Source organism: Rana temporaria, chromosome 4 (genome assembly GCF_905171775.1).
Source record: "Rana temporaria chromosome 4, aRanTem1.1, whole genome shotgun sequence".
Taxonomy (NCBI): domain Eukaryota; kingdom Metazoa; phylum Chordata; class Amphibia; order Anura; family Ranidae; genus Rana; species Rana temporaria.
In genome coordinates, this window is record NC_053492.1 from 207,804,050 (window position 1) to 207,831,551 (window position 27,502).

The following is a 27,502-nucleotide window of genomic DNA, read 5'->3' on the forward strand; positions in this document are numbered from 1 at the left end:
TGCCCACATCTTTAGTAATTGGCTGCTAGGGCTGCCTGACATTTTGGAAACCAATTAGAGGTTACCTGCAGCCCCATCATTCAGAGGGAGGATGGAACATTCTCCTCCTGGCCACCTCCTAGCTTGCCTCTAGTTGCCAAGAATGGACCCTTATGTAATGGGGGGGGGGGGGGGCAACTTTGGGCATCCTGATGGCCCATAGCTGTACTTAAATGAAAGTAGAACTGAATTCAAAACTTTTTTTTGGATAAAATAAAAGGGGTGGATTAAAACCCATTTGTCCCCCCCTCCTCATCTATGCCCCATTGGGGAGATTTCCCTGTCCAGGAAGAGAGGTATTCCCTCCAAAGTGCAGAAATCTCTGGTTGTCACAAGAGCTACTGTATCTATTGAAAAATTAGCCCCACTTTTGCTGTTCTGGATTAGTCATTTTCTTTCACCATCGATGAGCATAGTAAAAACAGGACAAATAGAAAGGGTGAATCCCCTGAACAGCAGCACAGGCAGCAAGAAAAACAGCACTAGAAACATATTTTAACACCTCACTACTATAAGGATCAATTCTGGACCACAAGTACTGATCCAACAGAATGATAATCCTCAAAAATCATGCAATATCACATTTGATATCACTGGAGTCCCTTCGACGCACATTGCACGCCACACACAATAAGACTCACTTTACAAAGCTCAACCCCTCAATGGAAGAACGTAAAACGAAATCTTAACAGCTGAACCCAGTTTTGCAATGTAGGCATGTGTTAGTAAAACTGTATATACAGCATCTTTGCTACCACTTTGTGTATCCAGATAAAAGTTCTGCCTTACAGAGTGATGCATAGTAAGTCAGTAATAAGGTCGACTGCAGAGAGACCTCAGCTGCACCATATTTTCCCAACTACGGTTTTAGTAAATTAACCCTGTTGCGTTTTGCTGGGGGGGGGCGTCCTGACGAGGATAACATAGAGATTACTGGTTAGAGGCTACGATAGCCATGTGCAATTAATTGCATGCACAAATCAGACAGGTTGATTGTGCCCAAGTTGATCAATTTCAGCCTGCCCATACTTGGTTTGAATCTCGGCCGGTCCCTGCCAGCTTTAGAATCTTAAAAGAGAAGTATGGTTTTGATCTTTTTTCCTTAATCATACTTACCTAGGTGGATGCAGTATCGGTCCGAACACTGCCGATCACTCGGTTCACACAGCTCCATGAGCAGAGAGCTGCTGTCAATCACAGCTCTTTGCTCTGCTTCCGCCTCACTTCATTGGAGCGCTGGGCTGTGGAGGGGGTGGGGCGGTGGGCTCAGGCTCTCAGCAGCTAACTGAGAGGCCAAGCCGGATTTTGGGCCAAGGATCTGGTGGATCCTTACTTAGTGGTTGTGATGATGCAGTGCCTATACTGACTTTCTGTGACGTCAGAGCGGACTTCAGCCTGCTCTCTGCTGAAAAAGGGTCACAGGAGTGCAAAACGAACTGCACTCCTGTGGTACACAGGAGAAGTACAGCCAAACGAGCTTTGGCTATACTTCTCCTATAAATGGCTTTATTATGCTTATCAAGCACTGTGTTGCCTAGGGCTAAAGGATATATTAAAATCATGAATGCCTAGCCAAAAAGTTTTGTGTTGTATTTTGGCAAAACTGGATTTCCACGAGTGGCCAGTTGTGGATAAAAAACATTTGTGCCACCATAGGTACATGTTATCGTCCTCGATTTAATCCCCACAAAATCAGATTGTTGTGGCTTTGCTTATTCTTTTAGGGCCAGTTTACACCAGACGCAGTTCCGTTCAGTGAGCATTTTTTCTGCACAAAACGCATGCACTGTGTTTTCCATGTATTCCAATGGCTCTAGTTCACAACATGCAGTCAGTTTCCGGTCAGTTTCTGGTGCAGAAACTGACTGCATGGTGTGAACTAGAGCCATTGGAATACATGGAAATGGTTAGAACGCAAAAGCATCGGTTCCAAACCTGCGCATGCTCAGAATCAAGTCGACGCATGCTTGGAAGCATTGAACTTCATTTTTCTCTGCACGTTGTTGTGTTTTACGTCACCGCGTTGGACTCGATCGGTTTTTTAACTGATGATGTGTAGGCACATCAGACTGCTTCATCGGTGAACCGATGAAACTAAACTTCAGTCCGTTTTCATCAGTTTGGACTGATCGTGTGTACAGGGCCTTAGGGTGTTTATGGCCTCCCCAACTCATCACACCTGTCAAAAATAACATAAAGGCATTTTAAAAGCTTGAGTTTAAACCTATAAATGGTAGCACCGTTTCAGATTTCTTCTTTTTACTAGCTTATCAGAGGATGTCAAAACAAATCAGAGCCAACAAGGCGTAACATGTGTCTAATTAGAAAGGGAGCGAAATGCTGAAACAAAAAGCTACCCAATCTGCACATCAGGAACTGAAGAGGAAAAGTATTCCGGCAAAGACACTTCAAAATCTGTTTATTATACACAGGTCATGCAGAAATGCTGGAATTATTGAATGTATAAAAATATGTATAGCTGGCAGAGCCTCAGGCTCAGAGGATGGTCCCTTAACATTCAAAGAAGTGTTATATTTTAAATGGTCTGTTGCCCTTCCAGGGGGGAAAAAGAAAAGTGCCTAGAAAGCAAATGATCACATTGACAGCTTATACCTGGAAGGTAACACTATGTAATGTCGGAACTGTCTTGTAGCTGGAGAGAAAAAGGTGTAACAGGTACTAAATGAGGATACAGAATACAGTGGGGCTGAAGTATTACTAGAAATAGAATATATTCACTTTACAAAGTGTCACTCACACTGAACTTGGACTGATTACAGACAGCTTCCAGTGGAGGTTTCTCATGAAGAGATTTAGTGACACAAAGCTGCTGTGGGCACCAAGTCATTAGTCACGAGCAGTTTGGTTCTGATGAAGTGATGTCATGCAGCATCCAATAAATTCTGCCTTTCCTTCTGCCACATTGCAAAGGCACAATTCAAATTGGTGTACCAAAAAAAAAAAAAAAAAAAATCATGCATAACAGTACTGTTAGACAGGACCAATTTGGTCATTTTGCAGGCTGGCTAGTTAGTGTGCTGGGAAATCTTTTATTTAGAGAATACAAATTGTTGCCATATAGCAAAAAACAAACCAAGACAGTTTTTACATTAGACACTTTTGGAGGGGAGAGCGGGTACCTGGTTTTGATAGGTAATTGCTCCTACTTCCAGGTAAGATCATTGCAGCGATCTCCGAGTATGTTCAGCCCCTCCTCATTTCCCCTACAGCCTTCTGAAACACAAACAGGTTCCAGAAGATGACAGGACCATTCAGAAAGCACAGTGCGACACTTAGTGAAGATGCTGGCGCCTGCACCCAAAACCGATTGAAGAATTGGCTCGGGGTGCCTTGCTAAGGGTTGTTATATTAAAAGTCAGCAGCTCCAGTATTTGTAGCTGCTGACTTTTTTTTGCCTAGACTGAAGCTCCTCTTTAACCACTTCAGCCCTGAAGGATTTACCCCCTAAAGCCAAGGACATTTTCTTGCAATACGTCACTGCACTGCTTTAACTGACAACTGCGCGGTAGTGCGACATTGTACCCACATAAAATGTACCCAAATAAAATGTATGGTTCTTTTATTCCCACAAATAGAGCTTTATTTCGGTGGTATTTGATCACCTCTGCGGTTTTAATTTTTTTGTTTATAAACAAAAAAAAAAATAATCAATATTTCTTACTTTTTGCTATAAGTAATATCCCTTTTTAAACACACTTTTCTTCATCAGTTTAGGCCAATATGTATTCTACGATATTTTTTTTTTTTTACAAAAAGCACACACATGTTTGCGCAATTATAGTGTCTACAAAATAGGCGATATATTTATGCCATTTTTTTTTTTTTTTTTACTAGCCATGGCGGTGATCAGCGATTTTATATGGGACTGCTCCATTGCAGCGGACAGATCTGACACTTTTTTGGGACCAGTGACATTTCTACAGTGATCAGAGCTAAAAATGGATCACTGTAAAAATGACATTGGCAGGGAAGGGGAAAATCACTAGGGGCGATCAAGGGGTTAAGTGTTCCCTAGGGAGGTGTTTCTAACTGGGGGAAATGTACTGACTGGGAGTAGAGAGATTGCTGTTGCTGATCACTAGGAACAGACGATCGCTCTCTGCTCCCCTGACAGAATGGGGATCTGTTTGTTTACAATGTTGTTTACTGGCTCTCTGTGGAGCATCGCAGGTGGCCGGTGGACATCGTGCCTGCTATAGCAATTAAACGGTCCACATAACGGTACACCGATTTGCGCAGCCGAGTCAACCTGCCGCAGTATAACTGCGGGGGCTGGTCAGCAACTAGTTAAAGCCCACCAATAGCCTAAAGTAGTGCGCATGGACACAAAGGATAACACTATGTAGCTTCTTGGAGCAGAAAAAACAGCTAGTGTGAATGGAGCCTAATGCCCTGTACACACGATCGGAATTTCCGATGAAAAAAGTCAGACGGAATTTTTTCATCGGATATTCGGACCGTGTGTGGGCCCCATCAAACTTTTTTCATCAGAGGTTAAAAAAAAAAAAAAAAGAACATGTTTTATTTTTTACGACGGAAATTCCTATCGTCTGTGTGGAACTCGACGGAGAAAAAAACACACGCATGCTCAGAATCAAGTCGACACATGCTCGGAAGCATTGAACTTCATTTTTCACGGCTCGTCGTAGTCTTTTACGTCACCGCGTTTTGGCACGGTTGGAATTTGGTCCGACAGCGTGTATGCAAGACAGCTTGAACGGAATTCCGATGGAAAATTCCATCAGGTTTTATCCCATCGGAAATTACGATCGTGTTTACAGGGCATAAGCCTTATGCTGTGCTGCCACATATATGCCACATATATGCATACCTTTCTACTGGCACCAGGCTCAATCGCATGCCCCCAGCATGGAGACCAAGCTTTCTCTGACAGCCCTTAGTCTCATAATAGGGATCAGGAGCCCTAGGAACTGATAACTGTAATTGGCTATCACAGTGATGGTGTTATCCATCACTAGCAAGATAAGCCTCCCCTGTATGGTTCCTTTTACATGAGCCCTGTCTGGTTTGTTCAGCAGGGGGATCCATAAACAGATGTCCCCTGCTGGATCAGAGCACAACTTTGGTGACATCTGTCCGTTTAGTTTTTTTCTGCATTTTGACAGCAGAATTTTCCTGACCTGTTTTAAAATTCTGGGCATTTGTTTACATTAGGCCTCATTCACACGAGGCGGATCCGCTCAGTGGCCTTCGCCAGCTCAGCGGGAGATCAAGGGCAGCGCTGCCAAACTGCCAGCAAAGTGGCACTTTGCAGGTCCTTTTAACCCTTTTTCGGCCGCTAGTGGGGGTTAAAAGCATCGGTAAAGCCACGCTGAAAATAGCATCGCTTTACCGTTGATGTCCAGGCGCTTTCGGTGTGAAAGCCCTCTTAATGTATACATACTTTTATTAACATGTGTGCTGTGGCTACTTTTTTATGTAGTCTGCATACCCATGAGGATCTGCCAGCATCTGATGAACACTGCTGCACTGAAATTCAAGCTCTGACTCCCCTTTCTACCCATCTTGCTCTCCTGGTTGATAAGGCTGCTGGTTATTTCAACAAAGCTTGTTCCATCCAGCCGAATTCCTGACCTTTCAGCTGCATCTGACTCTCCAGCTGCATTAGTCCTTGAGTTGCTTCCCCTCCATTACCAAGGACGGTTTCAGATATCTTTTTGCACACATACCATTATCATCATCGTTACCATCTATAAGAAATAATTTCTGACGTGTCCGATCCTATGAGAGCAGAGAGGATTACCTTTTCTTATTAACCACTTCCTGCCCAACGACATCATATGACATTGTGAGTGGGGATATCTGAATGATGCCTGCAGTTAGACATCATTCAGATATCCTCTTTTAGAGCTGGCGATTCCTTGCACCATATGAACAAATAATAGCAGTTGTTAAGCTGCTTGATCTTTCTTACAGGCAGTGGGAGGCGATATCCTCCGATGCTTCTTCCAGCTCGCCCGCATGATCGGTGAGAGGTCGAAGGAATCGACCGGTGCCCAAAGCTTACCATAGAGAATCCAGTAGGCCAGATGGCCCCCGGACATCTCTATGAGCTTTCGGAGGGCTGACATGATGTTATGATATCACGCCTGGCCTCAGCATTTAAAAAAAAAATTTTTTTTTGTTTTTCAGGCTTCCCAGCCTAGAGATGAGATGCAGGGACTTATTGAACCCAGATCTCGGTGTAAAGAGGACCTGTCATGCACTATTCCTATTACAAGGGATGTTTACATTCCTTGTATTAGGAATCAAAGTGATCAAAATAAAGCAAAAAAAAAAAAAAAAAAAGTGTCAAAATAGAGAGAACATGCAACCTGTAAAAAGTTTGAAAGCGTCACCTATGGGGATTTTTCTGTACCAAAGTTTGGTGTCTTTCCACAAGTGTACACAATTTCAAAAGCGTGACATGTTAGGTATCTAACATGAAAAACAAATGCTGCTCCAGGTGAGTGATGGAACCAGGTAGGCTGGGGAATGGACTCCTCCCAGGGGTGCAAGCCTTGGCTCACCGGCTGTGCAATATGGATAAAAAGGAATAGATGGTTGCACACCGAGGTAGTGATGAATCTCTTTATTGTAAAATCCATAACATGAATGACACCACAGGACAGGCAAAGTGGTAGATGTAGGGGGGGAGGGTGCTTTGCTTCCAATCAGCTGTCACACAATGTATGCCAAGAGTCTCCTCCAACTGCTGAAAAACGGAAGAAAAGTTCTGAACAGGGTGTGTACTTTCTAAAGAATATAGAAGGCTGAAGACAGCAGATAGAGATGTAAAACTTATGTAGGGAGATTTGTTTCATCTCTGTGTATCATCTGAGGCTGCTCACTTGGTGTATGTATGTATGTATGTATATATATATGTATGTGTATATATATATGTATGTGTATATATATATATATATATATATATATATATATATATATATATATATATATATATATATATATATATATATATATATATATATATACACACACATACACACACACACATCCATCCACTTTATTGTGTTTAGATGAATAAAAAATAAAACATTTTGCCTCAACAAGATTTGGGTAAGATTAAAAAACAAGAACAAAAAAAAAAAAAAAGTTAGGCAATTCCACATTAATATGCAGCTCTGCAGCGTGAAATCACCTAAAATCACCCTTTGAATTCCACGACACCGCTGCCTTCAGGAAGATCTTGTAGTATTGCAAGCACATGGCATCATACCTCTACACTACATCACTGGGGTTTTAATTCAGGATCGCAAGGACACACTAGTGATGTAGCAGGCAGGGCATGCAGCAGAGAGATGTGGGCATGATGAAGATTCTAGCTCTGAAAAAGCATGAAGAATGGCTGAAACTACTATGCCACATCTGTGGACTTTGTTTTTTAGGTCCCAACGGGTTCTCTTTAAGATTGCAAGTCTAGAACAAAACCGTGAAAAAAAGCAAGCCTACACTAAAACAAAAGTAGCATCACTATGAAGCACCTTCTGCCCCTACAAAAAACACCAATATTTCTAAATGTGTTTTCCAGAAGAAAAATATAACTGCTAAACTAGCTGGGTGTGTTTACAAAGATTATCTCCACAACAATAGCTTGTATAGCAATACAGCCATGTGGTGTGGATCTCCTGAGTATTGCTGAGACTGATACACATGCGATAACACATTAGCTACCAGCCCAAGATAAGGGACGCTGGGAAAGTCATGTCCCTTGCTGCCTGGGGCACCAAAGCATGTTCGGTGTTGTACTCCGAGATAACTAAAACACAAAAGTCTGCTTACACTGTAAACTGGGCAACAACAAGATCGTTCAAAGAGCTTTGCCTTCTGCGTGACAAGTAGGTTAGCTGCTGCACAGCTGGCCATCTTTATGCGACATCAAAACAATTATGGCATGAAACCACCAAGGCCAAACATACTAAATTAGAATGCGTGACAAACCTTAGGAAACTTACCAGAAGAATATATTAGTTGTCACTGGCAACATATCAATTTCCAGGAACACTACCAGCGAGTTAAGCAGGGGCAACTAAGTAATTCATGATCCAAGCTACTGTAATGCTTGGTACACACAGAACACACTGGTTAGCGCTTGCAGCCATTGCCTGCAAGCGCTGATCAGCTGCTGGTTTTCCAGCATGCCTGTTTGACAGAAGCCGGGCGTTAGGCTTCTGTCCAATGGGCTGCTGCACACACAGGCCACATGTCGGCTGGTTTCTGTTAATCTGGCCAATACCAGCCAAAATTCAGCCAGTGTGTACCAACCTTAACCACTTGGGATCCGCCTGCCGTCAATTGACGGCTACAGTGCGGATCCCAATTTCCAAACCGCCGTCAATTGACGGCCGCCCCTTAGGGCGGTCCCCGCGCGCGCTCCAGAGCGCGCTGCGGGGAAAATCTGTGTTGGCCGTGTCCCTCGGACACAGCCAATTACAGATCGCCGCGAACGGCCAATCAGAGTGGCCGTTCGCGAGGCGATCTGTGCGGCCAATGAGAGAGGATCTCATATGTAAACATATGAGATCATCTCTCATTGCCGTTTTACACAGAGACAGCGGTGCTGTCTCTGGAGAGGAGACGGATCTGTGTCCCTTGTACATAGGGACATAGATCGGTCACCCCCCCAGTCACCCCCCCTCCACCTACAGTTAGAACACTAAGCAGGGATACATTTAACCCCTTCCTCACCCCCTAGTGTTAACCCCTTCAATGCCAGTCACATTTATACTGTAATTAGTGCATATTTATAGCACTGATCGCAGTATAAATGTGAATGGCGCCAAAAATGTGTCCGATGTGTCCGCCATAACGTCGCAGTCCATTAAAAAATCGCAGATCGCCGCCATTTCTAGTAAAAAAAATAATTAAAGAAAAATAATTCTGTCCCCTATTTTGTAAGCGCTATAACTTTTGCGCAAACCAGTCGCTTATTGCGATTTTTTTTTTTTTTTTTGCCAAAAATATGTAGAAGAATACGTATCGGCCTAAACTGAGAAAAAAAAATGTTATTTTTTTTTAAAATTGGGATATTTATTATAGCAAGAAGTAAAAAATATTGTATTTTTTTCAAAATTGTCTCACTTTTTTGTTTATAGCGCAAAAAATAAAAACCGCACAGGCGATCAAATACCACCAAAAGAAAGCCCTACTTGTGGGGAAAAAAGGACGTCAATTTTGTTTGGGAGCCACGTCGCACGACCGCGCAATTGTTAGTTAAAGCGATGCAGTGCCGAAAGCTGAAATTTCACCTGGGCAGGAGGGGGGTATATGTGCCCAGTAAGCAAGTGGTTAAAGGAACACTAAAGGTTCGTTTTTTATTAGATCAATTGATTGCTGTAAGCTAGAGCATTTAAATATTACTTACCTCGTTTTTCCTTTTGACCTCCAAAATACAGTAATCCAGGTTTGAAAATGCCATTTCCTGTCTCTCCTCTTCTTGCTTTCCACCAGCATCTGAGCCGTTTTGCATGGTGGAAAGCAGAATGTGCTCACCCCCTCCCTATGACTACAGCCCTGCGTGAAGATGCTCTCTTATCCCTCACAGGCATGGAGGCTAAGCCTAATGGGAACTCTAGTTCCCATTAGGCCGTGATGTAGCAAGAATGAATGCGCACCGCAAACCAGGAAGTCAGTGAGAATAACGATTCAGAAGTGACGGAGGTGAATAAAACAGCTCGATTTCAACAGGTATCAAACTAGTTATAATGCAAAACATTACTTTTTACTTTATCAGCTACTGTCAGACTTTAATTTAAGAGGAAAATATTTTTGTCTTTACAACCCCTTTAAGACAACCACGTAATCTTAACCAATATAGTGTCAAAAGGACCACACCAAAGTCCATGTTTCACATGAACACAGATGCACTTGCCTGCACAGTATAAAAAAAAACAAACAAAACAAACAAACAAACAAACAAACAAACAAACACACACACACACACACACACACGTATATTAAGGCACTCAGAAGTCATGAGTAATGCATACAGCCAGCAATCTGACAAAAGCAATGACAGGCTGAAATATACAGCAGCTGTACACATCTGGGAAGTACTCACACACAGGGTCCTAAGCGCCAAACGCAGAAAGTTCACATTCAAGCAAACATCTCTATACGCACGCGGCTCTGTACACCAGTACTGCCCGGATATGAACACAGCCACTGCTTATTTCAGCCCGTCAACGATGTTGACATTCTTCTGCCAGCGAGCCGTATGCACCACCTGCAAGTGCCAGGTACTGAAAAATGCCAAACAATTATATTCTCCTGTGTGTGATAGTCCAAGTCAAAAGTGGATATTAAATTTAGAACCTTGCTGCCCTCTAGGATTTGGGTTGTCCTCAGAACGCTGTGAAAAAAATTATATAAAAAAAAAACTTCCAATTCGCAATAGTGTGAACCCAGCCTAAAGCATGGTTTGGTCTGAGCACTGACAGGCTGACCCTCCACCCCTTCAACCTCTGCAGCAATGCTGGCAGCACTCAAATGTCTATTTCCCAAAGACAACCTTTTTTTTCAGATCCTCAGAGTTCTTTGCCATGGAGGTGCCATGATGAACTTCCAGTGACCAGTAAGAGAGTGAGAGCAATAACACCAAATTTAACACACTTGCTCCCCATTTACACCGAGACCTCGTAACACTAATGAGTCGCATGACACAAGGGAGGGAAAATGCCTAATTTGGACATTTTCACTTGGGGTGTACTGACTTTTGTTGCCAGCGGTTTAGACATTAATGGCTGCTGTTGTTATTTTGAGGTGACAGCAAATGTACACTGTTATACAAGCTGTACACAATACATTACATTGTAGCAAAGTGTAATTTCTTCAGTGTTGTCACATGAAAAGATATAATACAATATTTACAAAAATGTGAGGGGTGTACTAACTTTTGTGAGATACTGTATTACAGTCACTGTTTCACAGTATAAATGATTATCTGCTCTTTTTGTACGGTAAAAGGGCTTATTTTAACTTTTTTTTAACTCCGTGATGACAGTTGATACAAACAAAAAGCATGTCACTGCTGCTAAACATCTTATGCTGCGTACAAACGGTCGTTTGAAAAATAAAGACATTTTTAAAAACGTCATTTAAAAAGACCTTGTGGGGAAAACGTCATTTTAGGTCTTCTGAAAAACGAAGAAAAAAAAAATTCGAACATGCTTAAATTTTTTATGTCGTTTTTCAAAACATCGTTTGTGTCATAACAAATGATCGTGTGTGGGCTAAAACGACGTTTAAAACAACGTTTTTAAACCCGCGCATGCTCAGAAGCAAGTTATGACGCGAGCTTGAAAGGAACAGAGTGCCGCCGTATGTGCTGAACGTAACCACGCTTTGCTAGAGCATTTTGAAAAACGTTTTTTTTTTCCCCCATGAGAAACAACAATGTTATTTTACAAGACAAAAAACGACCGTGTGTGCGCGGCATTAGGCCTGTTTTTTTGGCGCTTTTTGCAGAAACACACTATAGTTAATGCATCATGGTTTCCTATGGGACATGTTCACATCTAGGCTTTTTTTAGCCGCTGCGTATTTGGAGAGGGTCAAGGACATTTTCAATGCAAAAAAAACTGTGCTTTTTTTGGGTTTCATAGACTTCAACAGAGAAGCTGCAGAAAAACATGTAGTGCATTTTTGAAGAAATTTGTGTTTTTTTAATCTGTCCAACAACAAATTAGCCAAAAAAAAAAAACAGAAAAATGCATATCGCAGCAAAATTTCACATGCAAAAAGCAATGTAGAAACTGCACAGGTGTGAACCAAGCTTTAAGCCGGCCATACCCGTATCGATTTTCGGACGAGAATACTCATACAAAAAGATCTTTGTACATTCTATGAACAAAAGAATGTCCTTTAACTTCTTGAGGCCCGCGCTATAGCCGAATGACGGCTTCAGCGCGGACCTGAAAATCCAGGAGGACGTCAATTGACGTCCGCCCCTTTGCTCGTTCCCCAAACGAGCAGCGGGGAAATTCTGTGCTGGCCGTGTCCCTTGGACACAGCCAATCACAGATCGCAGTGAACGGCCAATCAGAGTGGCTATTTGCTATGCGATCTGTGCGGCCAATGAGAGATGATCTCAAATGTAAACATATGAGATCATCTCTCATTCATTGCCGGCTCACACAGAGACACTGACAGCGTCCTGTCAGGGAGAGAGGAGACCGATCTGTGTCCCTTATACATAGGGACACAGATCCATCACCTCCCCCAGTCAGAACACTATATAGGGTACACATTTAACCCCTTCTTCACCCCCTAGTGTTATTCCCTTCAATGCCAGTCACATTTATACAGTAATTACTGCATGTTTATAGCACTGATCGCAGTATAAATGTCAATGGCGCCAAAAATGTGTCAAAAGTGTCCTCCATAATGTCGCAGTCCCAATAAAAAAAATAAATAAATAAATCGCAGATCGCCGCAATTACTAATAAAAAAAAAAAAAAAAATAATAAATTCTGTCCCCTATTTTGTAGGCGCTATAACTTTTGCGCAAACCAGTCGCTTATTGCGATTTTTTTACCAACAATATGTAGAAGAATACGTATCGGCCTAGACTGAGCAAAAATATGTTTTTTTTTTTTTAAATTTGGCTATTTATTATAGCAACAAGTAAAAAAATGTTGTCTTTTTTTTTAAATTGTCGCTCTTTTTTGTTTATAGCGCAAAAAATAAAAACGGCAGAGGTGATCAAATACCACCAAAAGAAAGCTCTACTTGTGGGGAAAAAAAAAACGTCAATTTTGTTTGAGAGCCACGTCGCATGACCGCGCAATTGTCAGTTAAAGCGACGCAGTGCCGGAAGCTGAAATTTCACCTGGGCAGGAGGGGGGGGGGGGGGATATGTGCCCAGTAAGCAAGTGGTTAAAAACATTTCACTTGCTTTTAAAATTCCATTTTTAAAAACATTTAAAATTTCTGAACGAAAACCACATACACGGTCGGTCTGAAAATTAGTTTGACCAAGAAGCTTTCTATTCTGCTCCTTCAAATTTCCCCGTCGCTGAGGTAGAAAAGAATGTCAATTTGACCCCCACTAAAAATTAGAAAAATCAAAAACGAACGTTCTCAAAATTAATTTTTTTTTATTTATTTTTTAAAAGGAAGACATTGTTTTTGTATGACCAGCATATAGCTGGTTATTTTAATTTACCACTGCATAATGATATTTAAGAATACATTTTTTTTTTTTTACACTTTACATATTAACTAAATTATACACCACACATTTGAGGTTATTAACCGATTAATTGAAACAATAATTGGCTAACCAATCGATTATGAAAATAAGTTAGTTGCAGCCCTACTTATATGAAAAAGCAAAAGATCTTTTATAGCATTAGTGTACCTTGTACTCATGAGACATCACTGAATGACTGTGTAAGACACCAATAGCCATTTGACCCCAACTTGCAGACAGCACAGTGGCTTAGTGGTCACCATGTCGGTCTTGCAGCACTGGGGTCCTCTGACCAAATCCCAACCACGACACCTGCACAGAGTTTGCATGTGCTCCCTATGCTTGTGTGGGTACTCTTGTTTCTTCCCACACACCAAAGACATGCTGGTAGGTCAGCTGGCTCCCGTCTAAATTGTATGTATACATGTGGGTTAGGTACCTTAGAATGTAAGCTCCTTCAGGGCAAAGACTGATATGAATGTACAGTATTTAACTTGTTACATCCCAACCAAAGTGTACTGAGATAACCTCCATAAATGCACTGCACATTGAAAAACCTTGCGATTGGTCCTAGTGTGCTCTTAGTTTGTCATACAACTACCGTATTTATCGGCGTATAACACGCACCCTAACTTTAAGGAGGGAATTTTCAGGAAAAAAAACTTTAACCGCGTAAAACACGCAGGCACAGTTTACCCTCCATTTTCAGGGTAAAAGTAGTGCGTGTTACACGCCAATAAATACAGTAATGTTACTTTTTCTTTATTAAAAACGCATAGATCACGCAACCTTCCACTATCCCTGGCATAGAGGCATTATAGGGGGAAATTATTTAGGACCCATTCACATCTAATGCAGTGGGGTGCACTCCAACTGCATAGAGCATGGGTCTTCAAACTACGGCCCTCCAGATGTTCAGGAACTACAATTCCCATCATGCCTAGTCATGTCTGTGAATGTCAGTGTGTTACAATGCCTCATGGGATGTGTAGTTCTACAACAGCTGGAGGGCCGTAGTTTGAGGATCCCTGCCATAGACAGTCCGAAATAAAGGTAATCCTTTGGGCATAGTTCACATCATTGCAGTCAAAAAAGAAGTAGAGCATGTTGCATTTTTCTGCATCGCAAGCACGCAGAAATGCACTGCAACACATCACAGTGCACATAGAAGCCTAAGAAAAGAAAGAAGTGACCTCACAGGACAAATGCAGATAGGAAAATAAAAGGTCAACTGCATGTAGATGCACATACACACATCAAATGCATGTATAATTGCAAGGGGAAAAAAAATGCACAGTAGATGTGCAGTTTCTAGTAATAATGGACCCCAAGGCCGGGTTCACATATATGTAAATTGGATAGGGGTTTCCCTGCATCCAATTTGCATACCATGCAAGTGTGAATAGCTCTTAACGGAGCCGAGTCACACATGTCCGGGGTGGCAGGAGTCCGGATTGAAAAAGGGTCCGGTTCAGGTGAGAATTCAGGTCCCTAAACCAAAGAACAGACACACGTCGGACCTCAGGCACGAACCCGCAGCCCACATATATGAACCCAGCCTAGGTTCACACTGCTGCAAATTCAAAATTGCGCGGTTTTACCGCGATTTCAGGGAATGCCAGTCTATAGAGCTGAATTTGCATCGCACAGGGATCAAACTCGCACAGGACACTTTTTTCCTGCAGCTTAGATTCGCACTGCACTGATGTGAACTGCACTAATGGAAAACAATGTTATTTTAATGACTTGCGAATTTGAGAAATCGCAACGGCTCAAATTAACAATTGAAATTCGCAGCAGTGTGAACCCGGCCTTAAGGCTCTGTTCACACCTAGGTGTATATACGCCTGAAGCGCGACGCCGCAGCAGCCTCTAAGACGCTGGAGGGATGATTTTACATTGCCCTCTATGGAGATGGTTCACATCTCCACCCCAAACGCCGAAACGCCTGAAGCTCAAAACAAGTCCCGGACCTTTTTTTCAGGCGGCGTTCGGCATAGGAGATGTGGACCTGGGGGTAAGCTACATTCACAATCGCAGCGTTTTGTCGCCGCAAATCGTGGTACAAAACGCCGCAATTTGTCACCGCAATTCGCGGGACAAAACGTTGCGATTAGGTACGCCAAGGTGTGAATGCAGCCTTAGGCTGGGTTCACACTACTACACTACTTTCATCCTACTTTGCTCTGTGTTCAATGTTTCCCTATGAGAGCGTCTTGTAGCGTCCTACACAAGTCGGTCCGACTTTGAAAATGCTCCCTGTACTACTTTTGGTCCTACATTGATCCTACTTCAGGCCCATTGAATATCATTGAAGTCGGACCAAAGTAGTATCCTGTTCATGAAAGTAGGATGGATGTAGGACCAATGTAGGATAAATGTAGGACCAATGTAGCAGAGCAAAGTAGGATCAAAGTAGTGTAGTAGTGTGAACCCAGCCTGAGGCTGGAGAAGGTAGAATCAAGAGCAGCTGTGCCTGGCAACCAATCAGCTTCTAGCTTTCATTGTCACGGGTAACACTAGGAGCGGATTGGTTGCAATGCACAGCTGCTCCAGATCCTGATGGTTATAGTTTTAATAAATTGCTCCCAATTGTTTTACACAGATTGCTTTGATTCAGGTCATTTGTAATGAAATACTAGAAGAAATGGCAGAATATTGGCATCTGTATGACCACCATTGGGGTAGATCTTTAAAGTCCTGCTCAGGTGACAGCTTTGCCATTTGAAAAAATACCAACACTCTTTACATCAGCCATTCACAACCAGGCTTCCCCTAGGTCAGTGTTTCTCAACTCCAGTCCTCGAGGCATCCCAACAACGGGTCATGTTTTCAGGATTTCCCTAAGATGAAACAGCTGTGGTAATTACTAATGCAGTGAAACTGATTAAATCACCTGTGCTAAATAATGGAAAGCCTGAAAACATGACCTGTTGGGGGCACACCTTGAGGACTGGAGTTGAGAAACCCTGCCCTAGAGTGTGTTTGGTTTAGGCTGGATTCACACCTATGCAGTTTTAGTGCATTTTGCAGATTTTTACTACAGTCCATTTAACATGGTTTCCTATGGAACACGTTCTGTAGTGCAAATCTGCAAAATGCACTAAAAATGCATAGGTGCGAATCAGGCCTTAAACCCAAAACCATAAATGTAATATATTGCAGCTTACCAATCAGACAGGATGGCTGCATTGATTTTCTTTTTTAGGCTTTATTCCCCCTGCTTTCACCGGGTGATCTGGCCAGTAACACCTCCTGTATTAGCAAGACAATGCTGAGGTTCGATCTTTATAATCAGTTAGGCTGGATTCACACCTATGCAGTTGTAGTGCTTTTTGCAGATTTACACTACAGTCCATTTAACATGGTTTCCTATGGAACACGTTCTGTAGTGCAAATCTGCAAAATGCACTACAACTGCTTGACAGCAGTTTTTTTTCCTCTTACAATAAAGGCTTTACATAAAGTAAAGCTAATAGGGCTGTGGAAATTAACTATTAAATTCATCGATTAATCTTTAATTTTTTTGATCAATCAAAATTATTTTGATTGGTACTCACCTCTCCACCGCCTTCCGGGTCTTCAGGGAGTTCCGTCGGAGATCCGGTGACGTCATGGACACGGCTTGCTGCGTCCATCTGAAGGGTCCTTTGCTGCGCCTTCATATCTGCATGCCGGCAGGACCTTACTATCTGCCACACGCAAGGGCTGTTACACTTCCCTCTATCACTTCCCTCTATCAACCTGGGATTCTACAACCATCCACTGGGAGTTGTGATAGTTCCCTTCACGTGCCGACAGACTGATGTTAACCTCTCCTCATCTGGATTCAGCAGTGGCATCGTTGTACACATTTTTATACCAGTATCATACTTCGCTACATGTTTTTATGACTGCTTTTGCTAAAAGTAGTTGGATCTGTTTGTGCGTTATAATTCATCGAAATTAGTCGATTAATCGATCAAAAAAAAAACAAAAAACGATTAATCGAACACAAAAATTTTGATCAGTAACAGCCCTAAAAGCTAATAATTGTAAGCACCCCTGCCAGTTTCAATGGTTTGTCCGATTTATATGTCCTGTTAAAAAAAAAAAACAGACTAACTGGCCAGATCACCGGATGAAATAATAAAAAGAAGAAAGGAAGACTAAAAAGGAAAGCCAATGCGACCATTACATCTAGGAATTTGTAAGCTGCAATATAATAAAATGTTTGCTTTTGGGTTTAGGGGCCCATTCACACCACATGCAGTGTTTTTATTTCTGCATCCAAAACGCATGCAAAGGAGGTTTTATGGGTTCAAATGGCATAGTTCACATCAGTGCAGTGTGTTCCAGTTAAAAAAAAAAAAAAAAATTCATGCACAGACCTGGTATAAAAAAAAAAAAAAAAAAAAAAAAGGGGGGGGGGGGAGGGAATGCATCAAACATGCACCGGAACGCATCAAAAGTGCAATTTAAAGCGCCCATGTAGAAACGCAACCAGAATGGATCTGAAGGACGTTTTGTGGTGTGAATGGGCATTAATGCCGCTTTAGGGCTGCATTCACACTTTGGCGAATGTGTGTAAAATTGCTGACTTTATATTCACGAAAACCTCCAAAAATCACCTGTTGTACTGCATTATCATTCATTGTTAGTGGCACCCCAAACACAACAAAAAGGACGCATGTTTGTCACGCAAAAAGATGTGCAGAAAAAATAAAAAGTTGCACAAGCTACTTTTTCGTGCAGAGGGCAAACCGTTAATTTTCATCCGTGTAGCGCAAAAACATGGTGAAATTTTTGCGCACGTTCACAAAACGCTGTCCAATGCAGCCTCAGCTGTGGCTGACTGACCTCCTGTCAACTCCACTTAGAGCCAGCAGCATGACACCAATGACCTGTAAGGTGCCATTCTGAGCACCACTGGATAGAAGGGTATTTCTCCATATTAGCTACCAACGTGAGGGGCATTTTCCCCACTGATCGCTATTCAATCGATTTTAGCATGGGGGGGCTCTCTGAGACCGGATACCTCCAAGGGTTCCTCTGGGATAACAGGGTTGCTTTAGATTGTAAGCTTCCAGGAGCAGGACCCTCCTGTATTGAAACTGGCATTAGATTGTGAGATCCTAGGAGAAGGACGCTCCTATATTGAAACTGCCTTTAGATTGCAAGCTCCTAGGGATCAGAACTTTGCTGTATTGAAACTGGCTTTAGATTGTAAGCTCCTAGGAGCAGGACCCATCTGTACTGAAAGTGGCATTAGATGGTAAGCTCCCAGGAGCAGGACCTACCAGTATTGAAAGTGGCATTAGATTGTGAGCTCCTAGGAGCATGAAGCTCCTGTATTGAAAGTGGCTTTAGATTGCAAGCTCCTATGGATTAGAACCTTGCTGTATTGAAACTGGCTTTAGAGATTGTAAACTTCCAGGAACAGGACCCATCTGTACTGAAAGTGGCATTAGATTGTAAACTGCCAGGAACAGGACCCATCTGTACTGAAAGTGGCATTAGATTGTAAGCTCCTAGGAACAGGACCCATCTGTACTGAAAGTGGCATTAGATTGTAAGCTCCTAGGAACAGGACCCATCTGTACTGAAAGTGGCATTAGATTGTAAGCTCCTAGGAGCAGGACACTCCTGTACTGAAAGTGGCAATCTGTACTGAAAGTGGCATTAGATTGTAAGCTCCTAGGAACAGGACCCATCTGTACTGAAAGTGGCATTAGATTGTTAGCTCCTAGGAGCAGGACACTCCTGTACTGAAAGTGGCATTAGATTGTAAGCTCCTAGGAGCAGGACCCCTCTGTACAGAAAGTGGCATTAGATTGTTAGCTCCTAGGAGCAGGACACTCCTGTACTGAAAGTGGCATTAGATTGTAAGCTCCTAGGAGCAGGACCCCTCTGTACAGAAAGTGGCATTAGATTGTAAGCTCGTATACACTCCTGTCTTGTATTGCGATTGTCCCACCCCCCTTATTTGGGGTAGTAGTAGCAGAGGGCAGAGAGGATGGTAGGAAAGGTTGTAGAGGTGTGAAGAGGTATGAGGAGGTGATTACCTGAAGCTCAGGCTGAGTGTGGTTCTCCTCATCAGGTGTATCCTCTATGAGAACTTTGCTCTTGTTCATCTTCCACATGGTGAAGGCTCCCAGGCTTGCTTGTGTACAGGGAGGAATGGTGAGGTGCAGGCCAGGGACACACACACAGGACTGTTACACTTTATACAGGGCACAGCAGTAACTCCATCCTGGAAACCAGAGACCTGCTTCTCCGCTCACTCCACTTCTCTTGGAAGTAATCATCACCGTCCTGGGGAGGAGGAGGGGCGAGCTAGGAGAGAAGGGGGAGGGGGAGAGAAGAGGAGGAGAAATGAGAACATGATAACAGAGCAGGACATACAAGAACAATGCATGGAATGGGGGGACCCCCCCGTGACGTCATTGCCGGGGGGTCAGAGCTCAGCACTCACCTCATCTACATGCTGTGTCCGGGAAGATGGCGATCTGTGGAGAAACAAAAAGGAGGTCATGAAACGAGGACATGTAAACAGATCCTGGAGGAGGAGGAGGGGGGCTAGGATGACATTGGACGGAGAGCTGAGGTGTCCTGTTTCCCTTCTATACTCACACACTGCTCTACACCGAGAAACTTCTATGGACGGTGTACACCGAGCCCTGTACTCCTCCGTGGTGCCCCCTGCTGGGAAGAGCTATGTATACACCGGGCACCACTCCGCTCTACATCTACACACAGCACTTCAGGGGAACGAGAGACACCCACACTCAACCTGGGAAGAGACACTACCCATTCCCGACCCCTACACTCTGTGTCACACACTCCCAAACCCTTCACCCTCTGTGTCACACACTCCCGACCCTGCACTGTGTGTCACACACTCCCAAACCCTTCACTCTCTGTGTCACACACTCCCAAACGCTTCACTCTCTGTGTCACACAGTCCCAAACCCTTCACTCTCTGTGTCACACACTCCCAAACCCTTCACTCTCTGTGTCACACACTCCCAAACGCTTCACTCTCTGTGTCACACACTCCCAAACCCTTCACTCTCTGTGTCACACACTTCCAAACCCTTCACTCTCTGTGTCACACACTTCCAAACCCTTCACTCTCTGTGTCACACACTCCCAAACGCTTCACTCTCTGTGTCACACACTCCCAAACCCTTCACTCTCTGTGTCACACACTCCCAAACCCTTCACTCTCTGTGTCACACACTCCCAAACCCTTCACTCTCTGTGTCACACACTCCCAAACCCTTCACTCTCTGTGTCACACACTCCCAAACCCTTCACTCTCTGTGTCGCACACTCCCAAACCCTTCACTCTCTGTGTCACACACTCCCAAACCCTTCACTCTCTGTGTCACACACTCCCAAACCCTTCACTCTCTGTGTCACACACTCCCAAACCCTTCACTCTCTGTGTCACACACTCCCAAACCCTTCACTCTCTGTCACACACTCCCAAACCCTTCACTCTCTGTGTCACACACTCCCAAACCCTTCACTCTCTGTGTCACACACTCCCAAACCCTTCACTCTCTGTCACACACTCCCAAACCCTTCACTCTTTGTGTCACACACTCCCAAACCCTTCACTCTCTGTGTCACACACTCCCAAACGCTTCACTCTCTGTGTCACACACTCCCAAACCCTTCACTCTCTGTGTCACACACTCCCAAACGCTTCACTCTCTGTGTCACACACTTCCAAACCCTTCACTCTCTGTGTCACACAGTCCCAAACCCTTCACTCTCTGTGTCACACACTCCCAAACCCTTCACTCTCTGTGTCACACACTCCCAAACGCTTCACTCTCTGTGTCACACACTCCCAAACCCTTCACTCTCTGTGTCACACACTTCCAAACCCTTCACTCTCTGTGTCACACACTCCCAAACGCTTCACTCTCTGTGTCACACACTTCCAAACCCTTCACTCTCTGTGTCACACACTCCCAAACGCTTCACTCTCTGTGTCACACACTCCCAAACCCTTCACTCTCTGTGTCACACACTCCCAAACCCTTCACTCTCTGTGTCACACACTCCCAAACCCTTCACTCTCTGTCACACACTCCCAAACCCTTCACTCTCTGTCACACACTCCCAAACCCTTCACTCTCTGTGTCACACACTCCCAAACCCTTCACTCTCTGTGTCACACACTCCCAAACCCTTCACTCTCTGTCACACACTCCCAAACCCTTCACTCTTTGTGTCACACACTCCCAAACCCTTCACTCTCTGTGTCACACACTCCCAAACCCTTCACTGTGTGTCACAAACTCCCAAACCCTTCACTCTCTGTGTCACACACTCCCAAACCCTTCACTCTCTGTCACACACTCCCAAACCCTTCACTCTCTGTGTCACACACTCCCAAACCCTTCACTCTCTGTGTCACACACTCCCAAACCCTTCACTCTCTGTCACACACTCCCAAACCCTTCACTCTTTGTGTCACACACTCCCAAACCCTTCACTCTCTGTCACACACTCCCAAACCCTTCACTCTCTGTCACACACTCCCAAACCCTTCACTCTCTGTGTCACACACTCCCAAACCCTTCACTCTCTGTGTCACACACTCCCAAACCCTTCACTCTCTGTCACACACTCCCAAACCCTTCACTCTTTGTGTCACACACTCCCAAACCCTTCACTCTCTGTGTCACACACTCCCAAACCCTTCACTCTCTGTCACACACTCCCAAACCCTTCACTCTCTGTGTCACACACTCCCAAACCCTTCACTCTCTGTGTCACACACTCCCAAACCCTTCACTCTCTGTCACACACTCCCAAACCCTTCACTCTCTGTGTCACACACTCCCAAACCCTTCACTCTCTGTGTCACACACTCCCAAACCCTTCACTCTCTGTGTCACACACTCCCAAACCCTTCACTCTTTGTGTCACACACTCCCAAACCCTTCACTCTCTGTGTCACACACTCCCAAACGCTTCACTCTCTGTGTCACACACTCCCAAACCCTTCACTCTCTGTGTCACACACTCCCAAACGCTTCACTCTCTGTGTCACACACTTCCAAACCCTTCACTCTCTGTGTCACACAGTCCCAAACCCTTCACTCTCTGTGTCACACACTCCCAAACCCTTCACTCTCTGTGTCACACACTCCCAAACGCTTCACTCTCTGTGTCACACACTCCCAAACCCTTCACTCTCTGTGTCACACACTTCCAAACCCTTCACTCTCTGTGTCACACACTCCCAAACGCTTCACTCTCTGTGTCACACACTTCCAAACCCTTCACTCTCTGTGTCACACACTCCCAAACGCTTCACTCTCTGTGTCACACACTCCCAAACCCTTCACTCTCTGTGTCACACACTCCCAAACCCTTCACTCTCTGTGTCACACACTCCCAAACCCTTCACTCTCTGTCACACACTCCCAAACCCTTCACTCTCTGTCACACACTCCCAAACCCTTCACTCTCTGTGTCACACACTCCCAAACCCTTCACTCTCTGTGTCACACACTCCCAAACCCTTCACTCTCTGTCACACACTCCCAAACCCTTCACTCTTTGTGTCACACACTCCCAAACCCTTCACTCTCTGTGTCACACACTCCCAAACCCTTCACTGTGTGTCACAAACTCCCAAACCCTTCACTCTCTGTGTCACACACTCCCAAACCCTTCACTCTCTGTGTCACACACTCCCAAACCCTTCACTCTCTGTGTCACACACTCCCAAACCCTTCACTCTCTGTGTCACACACTCCCAAACGCTTCACTCTCTGTGTCACACAGTCCCAAACCCTTCACTCTCTGTGTCACACACTCCCAAACCCTTCACTCTCTGTGTCACACACTCCCAAACGCTTCACTCTCTGTGTCACACACTCCCAAACCCTTCACTCTCTGTGTCACACACTTCCAAACCCTTCACTCTCTGTGTCACACACTTCCAAACCCTTCACTCTCTGTGTCACACACTCCCAAACGCTTCACTCTCTGTGTCACACACTCCCAAACCCTTCACTCTCTGTGTCGCACACTCCCAAACCCTTCACTCTCTGTGTCACACACTCCCAAACCCTTCACTCTCTGTGTCACACACTCCCAAACGCTTCACTCTCTGTGTCACACACTCCCAAACCCTTCACTCTCTGTGTCGCACACTCCCAAACCCTTCACTCTCTGTGTCACACACTCCCAAACCCTTCACTCTCTGTGTCACACACTCCCAAACCCTTCACTCTCTGTGTCACACACTCCCAAACCCTTCACTCTCTGTCACACACTCCCAAACCCTTCACTCTCTGTGTCACACACTCCCAAACCCTTCACTCTCTGTGTCACACACTCCCAAACCCTTCACTCTCTGTCACACACTCCCAAACCCTTCACTCTTTGTGTCACACACTCCCAAACCCTTCACTCTCTGTGTCACACACTCCCAAACGCTTCACTCTCTGTGTCACACACTCCCAAACCCTTCACTCTCTGTGTCACACACTCCCAAACGCTTCACTCTCTGTGTCACACACTTCCAAACCCTTCACTCTCTGTGTCACACAGTCCCAAACCCTTCACTCTCTGTGTCACACACTCCCAAACCCTTCACTCTCTGTGTCACACACTCCCAAACGCTTCACTCTCTGTGTCACACACTCCCAAACCCTTCACTCTCTGTGTCACACACTTCCAAACCCTTCACTCTCTGTGTCACACACTCCCAAACGCTTCACTCTCTGTGTCACACACTTCCAAACCCTTCACTCTCTGTGTCACACACTCCCAAACGCTTCACTCTCTGTGTCACACACTCCCAAACCCTTCACTCTCTGTGTCACACACTCCCAAACCCTTCACTCTCTGTGTCACACACTCCCAAACCCTTCACTCTCTGTCACACACTCCCAAACCCTTCACTCTCTGTCACACACTCCCAAACCCTTCACTCTCTGTGTCACACACTCCCAAACCCTTCACTCTCTGTGTCACACACTCCCAAACCCTTCACTCTCTGTCACACACTCCCAAACCCTTCACTCTTTGTGTCACACACTCCCAAACCCTTCACTCTCTGTGTCACACACTCCCAAACCCTTCACTGTGTGTCACAAACTCCCAAACCCTTCACTCTCTGTGTCACACACTCCCAAACCCTTCACTCTCTGTGTCACACACTCCCAAACCCTTCACTCTCTGTGTCACACACTCCCAAACCCTTCACTCTCTGTGTCACACACTCCCAAACCCTTCACTCTCTGTGTCACACACTCCCAAACCCTTCACTCTCTGTGTCACACACTCCCAAACCCTTCACTCTCTGTGTCACACACTCCCAAACCCTTCACTGTGTGTCACAAACTCCCAAACCCTTCACTCTCTGTGTCGCACACTCCCAAACCCTTCACTCTTTGTGTCACACACTCCCAAACCCTTCACTCTCTGTGTCACACACTCCCAAACCCTTCACTGTGTGTCACAAACTCCCAAACCCTTCACTCTCTGTGTCACACACTCCCAAACCCTTCACTCTCTGTGTCACACACTCCCAAACCCTTCACTGTGTGTCACAAACTCCCAAACCCTTCACTCTCTGTGTCACACACTCCCAAACCCTTCACTCTCTGTGTCACACACTCCCAAACCCTTCACTCTCTGTGTCACACACTCCCAAACCCTTCACTCTCTGTGTCACACACTCCCAAACCCTTCACTCTCTGTCACACACTCCCAAACCCTTCACTCTCTGTGTCACACACTCCCAAACCCTTCACTCTCTGTGTCACACACTCCCAAACCCTTCACTGTGTGTCACAAACTCCCAAACCCTTCACTCTCTGTGTCACACACTCCCAAACCCTTCACTCTCTGTGTCACACACTCCCAAACCCTTCACTGTGTGTCACAAACTCCCAAACCCTTCACTCTCTGTGTCACACACTCCCAAACCCTTCACTCTCTGTGTCACACACTCCCAAACGCTTCACTCTCTGTGTCACACACTCCCAAACCCTTCACTGTGTGTCACACACTCCCAAACCCTTCACTCTCTGTGTCACACACTCCCAAACCCTTCACTCTCTGTGTCACACACTCCCAAACCCTTCACTCTCTGTGTCACACACTCCCAAACCCTTCACTCTCTGTGTCACACACTCCCAAACCCTTCACTCTCTGTGTCACACACTCCCAAACCCTTCACTCTCTGTCACACACTCCCAAACCCTTCACTCTCTGTGTCACACACTCCCAAACCCTTCACTCTCTGTGTCACACACTCCCAAACCCTTCACTGTGTGTCACAAACTCCCAAACCCTTCACTCTCTGTGTCACACACTCCCAAACCCTTCACTCTCTGTGTCACACACTCCCAAACCCTTCACTGTGTGTCACAAACTCCCAAACCCTTCACTCTCTGTGTCACACACTCCCAAACCCTTCACTCTCTGTGTCACACACTCCCAAACGCTTCACTCTCTGTGTCACACACTCCCAAACCCTTCACTGTGTGTCACACACTCCCAAACCCTTCACTCTCTGTGTCACACACTCCCAAACCCTTCACTCTCTGTGTCACACACTCCCAAACCCTTCACTCTCTGTGTCACACACTCCCAAACCCTTCACTCTCCGTGTCACACACTCCCAAACCCTTCACTCTCTGTGTCACACACTCCCAAACCCTTCACTCTCTGTGTCACACACTCCCAAACCCTTCACTCTCTGTGTCACACACTCCCAAACACTTCACTCTCTGTGTCACACACTCCCGACACCTGCACTTTGTGTGTCACACACTCCCAAACCCTTCACTCTGTGTCACAAACTCCCGACACCTGCACTTTGTGTGTCACACACTCCCAAACCCTTCACTCTGTGTCACACACTCCTGACCCCTGCACTCTATGTGTCCTACACTCTCTGTGTCACACACTCCTGACCCCTGCACTCTATGTGTCCTACACTCTCTGTGTCACACACTCCTGACCCCTGCACTCTGTGTGTCCTACACTCTCTGTGTCACACACTCCTGACCCCTGCACTCTGTGTCCTACACTCTCTGTGTCACACACTCCTGACCCCTGCACTCTATGTGTCCTACACTCTCTGTGTCACACACTCCTGACCCCTGCACTCTGTGTGTCCTACACTCTCTGTGTCATACACTCCCGACCCTGCACCCTGTGTGTCACACACCCCTGACCCTTGCACTCTGTACATTACCCATGTCTGACTCCTACACTCTGTGCATTACCAATTCCTGCACTCTGTACATTACCCACTCTTGACCCCTGTACTCTGTGCATTACCCATTCCTGCACTCTATATGTTACCCACTCCTGACCCCTGCATTCTTTGCATTACATATTAATGCACTCTGTACATTACCCACTCCTGACCCCTGTAGTCTTTGCATTATCCATTCCTGCACTCTGTATTTTACCCATCCTTGACGCATACACTCTGTGCATTACCAAGTTCTGCACTCTGTACATTATCCACTCCTGATCACTGCAATCTGTTCATTGCCCACTCTTAATCCCTACACTCTGTGCATTACCCATCCCTGACCCTTGTACTATGTACAGTGCCGGCTCCTGACCCCTGTACTCTTTGCATTACCCATTATTGCACTCTGTACGTTACCCACTTCTGACCCCCTACACTCTGTGTATTACCGCTTCCTGCACATGAGGCTGCACTGATGGCAACTAATGAGGCTGCACTAATGGGCACTAATGAGGCTGTACTGATGGGCACTAATGAGGCTACACTGATGGATACTGATAAGCTTTATGTTAATATTGTTAAAGTTGTTAATATTTATTTTGTAACTAAATTCTGTATAAAACATTTAACAGTGTACTTTCATGAGATAATTTACAAGGGCGTGTTTAGGGGTGTACTTAGGGCGGGGCAGGGTAGAGGTTGGGTATGGTTACTGGTGGCGAGTAACTTTTAAGGCCTGGCTAGTGGATCAGGACTTGACATTTTGAACCCTGGTAGGGACATGCTGAAAAAACAGCATCCGATCAACGCTGGCAGCCAATCACTGATCAGTGCGTTCTGCCGGACGGGCAGTCCCCCTCTCAGAACACAAAAGCACATCGGGGGGATCGCTACACTAACATCGCTTAGTATGGTAGTCTCTACGTTTTTTAATGTTCAGCCTGCTGGGTTGAAGAAAAAATAACTAAAATGCTAGTATGTACCCAGCATAAAGTAAGTAT

The 27,502-nt window shown here is 44.9% G+C and overlaps 1 protein-coding gene across 4 annotated transcripts in view; it reads right to left on the reverse strand.

Moving 5' to 3' along the window:
• The window catches only part of LOC120936956 (testis development related protein), a 192,741-nt gene that overhangs the window by 104,923 nt on the left and 60,316 nt on the right, over positions 1-27,502 (reverse strand). Inside the window, exons 1-3 of one of the 4 annotated variants that reach the window (XM_040349797.1) lie at positions 19,886-19,903; positions 19,728-19,761; positions 19,318-19,588 (exon numbers count right to left, since the gene is read on the reverse strand). In XM_040349797.1, the coding sequence (XP_040205731.1) occupies positions 19,318-19,395 (78 nt within the window). In that variant the 5' untranslated portion in view covers positions 19,396-19,588; positions 19,728-19,761; positions 19,886-19,903. Of the gene's footprint in view, positions 1-19,317; positions 19,589-19,727; positions 19,860-19,885; positions 19,904-27,502 lie in introns of those variants that run through there. The other 3 variants (XM_040349798.1, XM_040349799.1, XM_040349796.1) reach the window with 3 other exon arrangements.